This window comes from Harpegnathos saltator, unplaced genomic scaffold (genome assembly GCF_003227715.2).
Source record: "Harpegnathos saltator strain DR-91 unplaced genomic scaffold, Hsal_v8.6 scaffold283, whole genome shotgun sequence".
Lineage (NCBI taxonomy): Eukaryota > Metazoa > Arthropoda > Insecta > Hymenoptera > Formicidae > Harpegnathos > Harpegnathos saltator.
The window spans coordinates 40,345-51,776 of NW_020230076.1; the positions used below are offsets into that span (position 1 = coordinate 40,345).

The window sequence follows — 11,432 nt, forward strand, 5'->3', positions numbered from 1 at the left end:
TGTTAAATGTGTACAATTGCGTACAATTGCGATCAATAAAAAATTTTCACGAATTGTTCGGTTTTGACATCATTGGTATACGTGTGTATGTGTGTGTGTATGTGTACACGTACACGTACAATTGCGATATACACTTATCATGTTAGCATTGATCATTTTTATTCATGCTAAAAGAAATAAGTATGATTATGTAAAGAATTTGTCTGCGTATTATTATACATTCTACATAGTTCTCCCTGTGATAGTAAAAATAACACACTTGAACAACCTCTACGTTCATATCACAAAGCCTGATCCACTGCGCTACTGAAGCAAATTGGTAATTCTCCTGCTATAACGACATTAACAGAAAATACTAACTTCAAATTGCATTTCTCAAAAACATTTAAGATTTGCACCGTTTTTGGATAGCATTTGTTACTATTACATCAATATTATACTTTTCTAAAAGCAAAATCGCCCGGTGACTTCAAGGATAAAGATTCCTCTTGTGTGAGATATTAATTATTCATTCTTTATTAATGGGAAAAGATTTTCCTTTGGTTTAAATGTTCAAGAAAAGTTATTTGTTCTCTGAGAATCTTTCAATTTTTATGTTCGTGAAAGGTTTATAAAATTCGTAAAGAAAGAAAATTATTTTACTACCTACCTGTTCAAGAGTTGTGCATAAGAGATATTTTAACAAATCTGAATCTGAATCAGTCAACAAATTAAATTTTTCGTTCAAAGAAGATAAGCGTAAGTAAGATAAGTATAAATAATAAATTCAATATTATTCTCTCGATATAATAATAAATATTTTTTCTTTAGCTGAATCATCGAAATAAATATTCTATTATAAACTGACTTTTCGGATTACAATATCAATTTGATTTTTCAGAGTACGCTTTCAAGTTGACTCTTCGGAATACGTTATTAAATTGACTTTTCGAAGTACACTTTCACGGAGTACATTGACTCTCCTGAGTATACATTTTTAGTTGACTCTGTGGAATACACATTTTTAATTAACTCTTCGGAGAGAAGAAAAGAGAAACATTTTATATTTTATTTAAAAAATCTTACTTTTTGCAAAAAACTGATTGATGAAGAAAAAAATAAATTCACGACCTCAACGAAGATCTTAAAAATATTACTGCAAAAAATGAAGTTGTTGTTATTATATACCATTGTACAATATTAAAATATACGCGCAATAATTATCTATAATTTGCATATATGCGGTTATGTAATTATAAGTAATATATAAATCATGACAAATTAATGTGGCCGTACGTTATTTTTGTCGCGTCATTGCTAGAAATCGTCCGAACTCTCGAAATAATTTTCTTCCTGAATTATGAATATAAAGCAACGTGAAAAGAAAATCAGGGAATGAAAGGGGGGACGCCGACGTCTGTCTTATCGCTGCTGGCTCGCTTCAGTTTATCGTCGTGATTGTCTATTCGCTAGTGGTGAAACAAAGACCGATTCTCCGTTTTTATCTAACTAATCTAGCTCGCTCGTGAACATAGCACAGAACAGAACCAAATAATTATGGACATAGCACGGAATAGTACCAACAAATCGTGGACATTGGCTTAGTAGTTCATGTCTATGAAAAATTGACCCAGTTGGCGCTCCGAATCAGCCAACTTTTCGATAACGCTGTAAATGCAGCCATGCCCGCTCTCAGGCTTCTCTCTGATCGTACACAGTTCGCTTTGGTTCGCTCTAACCTATAAAATCAAAATAGAAATATTTTGAGTCAGTTTACGTTACAAGTTAGAAATGGAGACAATTTTGGAGCAGCAACGACGATATCATGAAGAGAGGGAGCGATTGATGGATGCAATGGTAAAGGAGATGTTGCATAAAAAAGCGGGACATCGTGAAAATATCAATTCGGAGCATAGGCTAAAAATGCTACTCGATCAATATACAGACAGTACAACTCACTTGCAAGATTTGTATGAAGATAAAGATGGACAGAGAAAGGAAGAGGTATTTTAATATATTGTTTTAAGACAAATGTTTATAATGTAAACTTTATCATAGAGATTATGAAAATATATGTGATATAGATATATGTATATACGATTTTTAGGTACAAGCCCTCTCTGGTCCAAATGAATTCTCAGAATTTTACTCACGTTTGAAGTCTATAAAAGAATTCTATCGACGACATCCTAATGAAATCAGTGTTCCTATGTCTGTCGAATTTGAAGAATTGGCTAAGATGAGAGAGAATCCAACAGAAGAGTTGTCCAATCTTGTTGAATTTACAGATGAGGAAGGTTATGGAAAATATCTTGATCTTCATGAATGTTACCAGAAATATATTAATCTTAAGGGGATAGAAAAGATTGACTACATAACTTATCTGTCAACATTCGATCATCTATTTGATATTCCCAGAGAAAGAAAGAATGCAGAATATCAAAGATACGTTGAGTCTCTGCTAGGATATTTGACAGATTATCTAAGCAGAGTAAGACCTCTGTTGGATGTAAGCACAGAGATCGAAGAAGCCAATAAGGATTTTCAGAATCATTGGGAGAAAAACACATTTCCCGGCTGGCCGAAGGAAGCTGGAAGCGCTCTGACTCACGTAGGAGCACACTTGGAGCTGTCTGCGTTTTCATCTTGGGAAGAACTAGCATCCCTTGGTTTGGACAGATTGAAGTCCGCTCTGATGGCGTTGGGTCTTAAGTGCGGAGGTACGCTCGAGGAACGTGCTCAAAGACTCTTCAGCACGAAGGGCGAAGCTTCCTTGGACCCCAATCTGTTGGCTAAGAATCGAAAGGGGAAGTCAGCCAAAGGCAGAGATTCCGAGAAGCAAAAGGAGATCGCGCGCCTCGAGTCCCACGTGTACAGACTCGCGGAATTAGTGTCTGGTCAACGAGTAGCCACGAAAGAAAACGTGCAGAGGAAGCAAGCAAGAACCGAAGGCGAGAGAGGAGATTCCGACGCGGAGGCGAGCGCGAGCGAGTCGGAAGAGGAAGACGACAATGAGGTGCCATACAATCCGAAGAATCTACCCTTGGGGTGGGATGGCAAGCCAATACCCTATTGGCTGTACAAGCTGCACGGTTTGAACATTAGTTACAACTGCGAGATCTGCGGTAATTTCACGTACAAAGGTCCGAAGGCATTTCAGAGACACTTCGCGGAATGGAGACACGCGCATGGCATGCGTTGTCTCGGCATCCCGAACACCGCGCATTTCGCCAATGTCACTCAGATCGAAGATGCTCTTGCTCTGTGGGATAAGCTCAAGGCTCAGAAACAGGCCGAGCGTTGGCAGCCGGAGCAGGAAGAAGAATTTGAGGATTCGCTGGGCAATGTAGTCAACCGCAAAACGTACGAAGATCTTAAGAGGCAAGGTCTACTGTAAAATGCGCAAAAGTATTTTCGGCGTTGCAACAATCACGATTTTCAGTTATCAGCTGCACGCTTTTTGTAATCATTTCCCATTCTCTTTTGTAATCCTAATAAAGAGTTTAATCATTGACGAGATGTCTCATCGAATCAATGCGTAATCGATTTGATAACAAGAGAGTCCCGCAATTACTGCCGCTTTCTCGCTACTGTACGTGTTCTTCTCTCATTTGTTGCATTCACTTCAGATTATACATTAATGAATGATTATAGAGACTAGGTCGCATGTGAATATGGAATATTTAATAAACCTTTTATTTGTTTGGTAATCTATCAGATAGTCAATGTATCACCATGTCGGCGAATATTACATTTGGAAGGAACAGTCAATATACATGAAAGCGCATTAATTGTGATCACACATTCATTTTATATCTCAATGACAATCGGGTATCTCAGGTGGTTGCGGCGCGTATAATATCGATGTCCACATCTGTCGCCAATAATCCTCATGCAGAAAATATAAAAAAGTAATTCTCTGGATTTGCTGTTTATATTGGACAATTAAGGCTTCTTTTAAGGAACATACATCGCGGAATTAAATATCTTTACGTATGCATTCCAAACAACGTTTTATTCCGACATCATAAAATTTCCTATATATATCGTCCAGAATAAACGAAATTTCCGATGACTAGTTTTATCTTTTTTTTTTTTTTCCATATGGAATGTTGATTCGCGCATCAACACACATATCATTGTTCTATTTATATTTCACAAGTAGAGCTCTTTAAATGTCTCGCATCACTGATTTTTCCACAAGACTTATGTATTGTTAACGCTAATTGTAGACAGAAAGTGCGTGCATAAAATGCAAGCACATTAAGTAGTTACAAATGAACGGAAAAGTACCGTGTGCGAACAATATAAAGAGACGGTTGACTCGTCTGCATTGCGAATAGATACAACAGTTACAACGTTTGCATGTTACGAAGAAAAAAATACAAGAATATAAAAATAAAAACATTTCCGGCCATTTTCCTCTCTCGCTTCGTCGTCACTCGCACTTTTGGTCTACAATTATTATTAAAATTTGGTTGGTGTAGAAAACAACAACACTCCCTATCTCTCGACCCGTCAATCTCCGTTTCGATATCGAATAAAGATTCTTCATCGATATGTGTCCGAGTACTTAATGCGTAAGATATATATGCTCTTTTAGCTTATATGTCGCCCTCCTTTTTCAGTATGAGCTTCCTTATAGTGCTACATACTGAGTCTGTTCAGTTATTAAGAATTAACATTAGCGCCTAGATTTACACTATCCGAAACCTCTTGGCAACCAAACTTACGAATATTGAACTCTAGAAGAGAGAGGAAGAAAGAGTAAGGTGGGAGGAGGGGTAGAGAGAGAGAGAGAGAGAGAGAGAGAGAGAGTTCTACTTATACGAAATTCTCCACGAAAAGATCATAACGCAGCGGCACCGCGCGCAGAAACATTTCCAAACATCCTTTTCTCAGCCTAGCCAATTCGATTGTTAATATGAAAGAAAAGGTCCCTATGAATCAAGTCGTCGCTAGCGCTCAAGAAGTATAATACACATGCAGATGTATCATCGCGTCGGGAATGATCCTGGCTCGCGCGAGTCCTTGGATCCTCTTCGGTTTGCTTCTAAAGATCTGTATCTCGAAGCGTACACGTCTATCTCCGGCCACGTGCGTAGTCGACAAAACGGGCTTTCGTTTTGGACACGAGACGTTTTGGACGCTCATTACAAGGCGACACCAGCTGCGATATCGCTGAACGAGAAGGGACGGATATCTCGTGAGAGTTACTTTAGCCTACGGCTCCTGGTTTTTCAGCGCGATCAAAGGCTGGGTAAAACTTTAGAATAAGGCCTTTTCCGAATTTTGATATATTTTTGCTACTTGCTGGATCAAAATCTTTGTTGTGACTACGACAATGATAATCAGTGGGGAGAGCCCGGAAAAAATGTTACCGACCTATTTTTTTCAAGTTTTTTCGGATCTTATAAAACTCTGAAGGAAAAAAGGCATCAAATTTAAACTTGGTGCTTTTTTTCCTTCGAGTAAAAGTATAAAAAACTCAATGAACTTTAATAAACCAAAGACATAATCTATTCTCCGCTATAATTTAGACTTTATAATATAAATTTGTGCTTTTGACTAAAGCAGAGCATGATTGTGAATAATGCTCTGTTTTATTTTGCTTGTAATTTATGATACGTCCTACCTTGCGTAAGGGTTTTGCTAATCTTTTCAGTAACCATTTTTAATATATCGTAGGCTCATCTGTTTAGTAAGGCGAAAGATTCGAGTAACAACTGCGAACAGTATTTAATCGTATAAAATCGATATTTAAAATTTTAAATATATGGAATAAAATTTTCATGTTTTTTTCCTATAAAGATCTTAATCCTCCTTCCCCCTCCCTTAACATATATGTAAACTTTGTGTACATGGTTTTTTACAGCTAGTTATGTAAATTATTGAACAAGAAAACATGATTTTTGATATAATAGTATACTTCTGAATATTTACCAAAAAAATTGTTCAAAAAATAAGTGGGTAATCTTTTTCGGGCTCCCCCGATTGATTATCACTGTCGGAGTTATAACAAAGATTTTGACCATGAGAGTAGCAAATAAATATCAAAATTCGGAAAAGGTCTATTCTAAAGTTTTACCAAAAGCTGGGATGATGGCATTAGAAGAGTCTCTCGACGTTCTCTCGGCGGTGCGTAATTGGCCGGAGAATCTATCATCGAGGAACGCTGCGGTGGAAGCGCGAACTCTATAAATATGTAGGTCAGATGTTAAAACGACCGCGCGGGAGATCTTCCACTCTTTTCGCATGTACGAACGAATCGCACCTCGTATCTTGTGAGATGCAACATTAGATTAAAGCCTGCTCCGTCAAGTGCGGATGATGATAGCGCGCGAGGTGGCTTGTTTATCTCGGTGCACAGCGCGAGACAAGGATCTGTATAATTTGTAGCTTTATATGCCACGATCGAATATAGTCAGGACCAGAAGCCTTGAACCTTAGCGGTATCGTCCAAGATGTGAACAGAGTAGTATCGGTAGTAGAGACCGTATATATCGATGAAACGTCCTCGTTAAAGTGGTATTGCGCAGAGAAAGGGAGAGACTTAGGCACAATAGGTCGCGCACATTGTCGGAGTCGGGAGAAAACGTTGTTTCTCCTTGTCCTTTATTCGACGCTGTCTACGACCGCGCTGTCGTCGAGAGTGTGAAGCCAGTTGAAGATCATCATGTTCCTCTCGTATTTGGACAACTGATTCCCACGTTCCCTTTCGACGTCCCGGACAGTCAGCGCGTGATTCCGCTCTTTGCGTCCGATCAAAGAAGCACTGTGCACTCCTGCGGCCGCTCCAGGAACAAGCAGAGTAGCTCCGTGCGAGGTCTGCGCCGCGGTGGCCGCCGCCTCCAGCTGGTCCAGGTTGAATTCGCTCTGCGAGAGGCGCTCTAAAGCGCGATACGTGGTCAGCAACCTGGTACGAAACGTACGAGTGAATTGCTGTCTTGTATTTATCCTGAGTTGAAATTTCAAGAGAAAGAGAGAGAGAATACGCGCGCGCGCGCGTGTGTGTGTGTGTGTGTGTGTGTGTAATTTAAAATAACATTTCATTTAATTTTAATTACTATTTTTTTTTATCTTATATAATATTTTATACATAGAATAAAGAGACCCTGAAGAATTTTTCATTTTGCATAATGCAAGCCTTGATGCACTTTTTTCTTTATTAATATAGAAATATAGCAATACGAGGAAGATAACGTCATAATTAACCGCTGTTGACGGATATTTCAGTCGAGATGACACAATCATTGATTGGCTGACTATACAGCTACTGACCTTCGTCGTATATAATTCTGTCGCACCTTCTTGTTGACAGACCGGACAAGGTCCGCTCCGGTGAATGGCACAGGTGGTGGTGGCGGTGCTGGGGGTTGCGGTGGCGGTTGTTGCGGCATCGATTGAGGGCTCGAAGAGGACGATTGTTGTGGTTGTTGTTGCAGCAGCAGCTGCTGATGTTGCTGCTGCTGCTGCGGCTGTGGCTGTTGCTGTTCCTGCGCGGCTCCACCGTGCGGACTGGGAAGCTGAGACGTGCTGGCCACGGGTTCGCCCACCGCGACCCAGGTGCTGCAAGATCTTGAAGTGTGATCAAGTCTTGCGTGCTCCAACAGCAGAGTGTTGCGTTGGGCGGTATCGAGAGCCAGAGCGGACACTGCTGTTCGAAGACCACCCCCCGGTCCGGATGCATCCGGGCTAGGAAGTTGCGACACGTCGCTCGTGCTGAAGCTCTTACGCAATCCCAATGCCGACGACAGGACGCCGCAGCTGCGGATCAGCTCGTTCTCCTCTTCGAACCATAAAATCTCAGGAATATCCGCTGGCCTGATGAAATATTATTTAATGTTGGAAAAAATCTCGAGTTAAGTCAAGACGTCTTGATGAAAAGAAAAAGATGAGCGGATTGATCCGAGATGCGATCGCTGACGCGATTTGAAGTTTTATTCGAACAGCTCTGAGCGAGCAAGACGGTAAAAAGTGACGACTTCTCATGAAACGCTAATATACTGCAATTGGATAAATGACATTTTGGAATATCGAATACGAACCTGTTACCCTGAATTTGCCGAGAAGAGTCGGGCTTCGGGGAGGGTCCTCGTCCGGCGAGCTGCACGTCGCTGTAGGACTTGAAAGTCACCAGTCTATTCGTGCCACGCAGTTCGCTCGCGATCGACGACACGCTGAAGAGCGACAGGTCGGTGGTGACGCTCTCGTGACTCGGTGAGCGCAGCATCCGTGAGGTGACCTGAAGGGTTGGACACTGCGAGGTTGCTAGACCGCCGCTGGCGCAGCATTGTGCGCACGTGACGGTGGGTATCGGCGAAGCCGGCTTCGTCTCGCTCTCGGACATTTTCCACACTCGCTGGTTTCGACCGTTCCAATTTCCTCCAGAAATTGGTGCAGCGACGAGTGTCTACGTTACGTTGGACATCTGAACTCGTTCCCCGTTGCCAACGTCACGACTATATGTAGCACATGAGGCGGTTTAAAGGCAAGAATACATGGTGTGACCGGGTTAAAAAGAAATTAATTCTCAGGTGGAAGTTTCTCTTAAATTATTAATATTTCAAGCTGCTCTCTCTCTCTCTCTCTCTCTCTCTTTCTATCCTGTTACCGTCGCAGTCGCGTCGACACTACGATGAAATCGTGTACAAACGCAAAAGTACAAACGCAAAATGTAAAATTATGCCAATTTTTTATCGTATAATTCGTACGACTCAACAAGCATTCATCCAAGACGTTGAAGTCTTTATGATGTCTGACCGGCTGCTCGTTACGTAAATTACTGCCAAGTTCTCCATATTCATTCGCTTTTCATTACGACTTAATCCTTACGTGTTGCTTGTCGATTACATCTGAGCACCCGACGATCTTCCTGCTCTCCGTGGGCGGTTTTCACGAGATTTAGCACTGCTACATTATCGTTGTATATTATTGACGATGATGCGTCAGGTCGAAAAAAGAGTTCCCACTGCGCGACTCACACGGGATCGGGAGACACGGCTGACGGAGGATCTAGCGATCAAGTGGCAACGTCGTTCGTCGCTCGCTGCCACTTATCTCCTTCCCGGTAATTATCATCCACACTTGATTCCACGACGCGGCCTTTACAATCCTAAACAAACGATCCGAGCGCTCATGTCCGTCGCTTATACGTCTGCAGTCTTCGAATTGTCGCTGAAGATTTTCCTCGCTATCCAGAACGATCGTTGTTTTTACATTCGAATTAAACCTGCAAGAAACGAGCATCATTGGCGACCGATTGCATAAGCAGACCTGGATTAACATTCTGCTCCAGTCTATATCATGTTAAGCGATTATAAGCCAGGTGAAGGAAACTAGTCTTTAGCTCGGAGTTGACTAATACAGCGGACTACCACATTGCGACTAATGCTAGACCGTCCCGTCGGTATACTTGACTATATAACGACCAACGTACGTATGCGCGTCCACCGCTAGTCAAGGTTCAAGAACGTTTTCTCAAGATTGACATTTCGATCCGCCTGTCCAGTACATAAGTATATCGACTTTCTTGCTCCGAGTGTCACTCGACTCGGATCAAATAAGCCACGTCGCGAAATCTGTTTCGTCATTTTCATCACTTTCCCTCGTCTAGTTTGACGTTAATTTTCACGACAAACGCGTCGAGAAAGGAAATTCAGTCAGCCGTCGCACGTGTCGCGAGATGTATTTTTATACCCTGATGTGCTTCGCGTTTTTATAAAAAGTTTCATTAAAATAGCATTAAAATAACTATTTTTCGAGTTGAAAATATTTCCTCGCGGTATTTCCGCGCAATTTGACAGCTTGTCGACAGCGTGCTTACTTTCGCGATGAATGAGAACGAGAGGTGATATTTATAAGCGTCAATAGTTAAAATATACGCTATAAAATTTCCCCATCAGGTTCACGCGAGTGCAACAACTTTTGCTGATTCATTCGTTTTAAAAATATTCTGAGATTATATTTTTACGACGTGAGATGTAAACACCACGCTGTACTCGTATTTATGTGTGCACCGCGCCACACACAGGTCCATACGTCACACACACATATCCCCTCTCTCGTACATACGTGATATTTCACAATAGCTCATTCTTCATCATTTCTCACGTTACGGAACAATTCCTTCAAATTGCGCGTGTAACGGGACATTTTAGTTATGCAAAAAATTTTAGAAAACGAAGAGAAACGTCGATTTTTCTCTCGCTCGTGTTCGTCGCTCCCGTCGTGGCGGAACAGCGATATCCTCATTTCCGCATGAAAATTAATTGCCACAGCGACGATTAATTAATTTTCCTACAAATTTATCGCCGCTCTCTGACAGAGATAACGGTGGCTACATTATTCGATATGTCTCTTTAGCGGTCTCTCTCCCGTAGCGACTCCGTGCAACCATAAACATTATTAATTATTATGCGCGATCTTAACACAGTGCGCCGCGAGCTGCGCTAATTAAAGCTGACTGTGGAAAACACAGGCCTCCAGTCAATTTATGCTAGATTGTGTCGAGAGGGAATTTCGCTTCCTCTCCGCGCGGAATGAGTTGTACGAGCGAGTTCTCACGAATCCGCCGATGGAGGCTGCGCTGCGACGACGAGTCAGGCCGGGAGAGATGATCGTGTTCTTAATAATCACGAATATTCACCTTTCTGTACCTACTGTCGCATCCCTTCAGCTACATGACATCGTGTTTCCGCGTTGGCGCTACCGCTATTCGCGAACGGCTACATCCGAAGCGGGGCTGTGCACTTCTTCGTAGCGTCGTCGTCGTCGAGAAGAGGAACTGCGTTCGTCGCGCAAAATGACGAGAGAGCTACGAATCACAAAGTCACACTCGACGGGAGCACACGGAGCAAGGAATAACGACAGCGTCACTGACACCCCGTCGTCGTCGTCGTCGTCGTCGTCGTCGTCGTCGTCGTGCACACAACCGAGCGCAGGCCACGTCGAAAAGACGATGATGCGATTGTTTCCCCCGGGCTCTCTTTACGGTCGTCGATCGTGGTTCGGGCTCGCTCACTGCACAGGCGTCGCTATCGATCGATAGGGGTTCTTCTCGAGTCTCGGAGTTTCGACGCACCCGCCCCACGCGACTCGGACGCCTTTCGCCACGAGCTAACGGCCGATTCACATCCCCTTTCTTATACCTTATCAGCGCTATCGGATAGTAAATATAGACCCAACCGTTTAACCTCAGAGTCGCCGCCGCCGCTCCTACACGGCGATTTCGCCAAGAAAAATAGAGAAGCATCTTTTATGGTTCCTCTTTTTTTTTGTTTTTTATACACGAGCGATTTATATTTTGTGCTTCCTTTTATTCGGTGATGTCGTGACGCACACGTGCACGTGGAATGGTGTGAATTCTCGATTGCACAATCTACGCTCTGGGCGATACTGATTTCGATGATATCGCAACTTATCGCAATTCATAACTGAGGGAGCTCTTAAGG

The 11,432-nt window shown here is 42.2% G+C and overlaps 2 protein-coding genes across 3 annotated transcripts; one reads left to right on the forward strand and one right to left on the reverse strand.

Annotated features, from left to right (window-relative positions):
- The first annotated feature begins 1,770 nt into the window (after window positions 1–1,770).
- noi (splicing factor 3a subunit 3 noi) lies at window positions 1,771–4,325 on the forward strand. Its single transcript, XM_011153271.3, has 2 exons — window positions 1,771–1,983; window positions 2,087–4,325. The coding sequence occupies exons 1-2, from the start codon at window positions 1,771–1,773 to the stop codon at window positions 3,374–3,376; spliced, it is 1,503 nt and encodes a 500-aa protein (XP_011151573.1). The 3' UTR covers window positions 3,377–4,325.
- On the reverse strand, window positions 3,660–11,122 carry LOC105190504 (CREB-binding protein). 2 transcript variants are annotated; one of them, XM_025299543.1, is made up of 5 exons: window positions 10,628–11,122; window positions 8,815–9,211; window positions 8,028–8,441; window positions 7,287–7,803; window positions 3,660–6,895 (listed from the first exon to the last, which is right to left on the reverse strand). In XM_025299543.1, the coding sequence occupies exons 3-5, from the start codon at window positions 8,327–8,329 to the stop codon at window positions 6,533–6,535; spliced, it is 1,182 nt and encodes a 393-aa protein (XP_025155328.1). In that variant the 5' UTR covers window positions 8,330–8,441; window positions 8,815–9,211; window positions 10,628–11,122; the 3' UTR covers window positions 3,660–6,532. The 2 variants fall into 2 exon arrangements, with proteins under 2 accessions (XP_025155328.1, XP_011151574.1); XM_011153272.3 differs by having other exon boundaries at window positions 7,261–7,803.
- Between the last annotated feature and the right edge of the window lie 310 nt (window positions 11,123–11,432).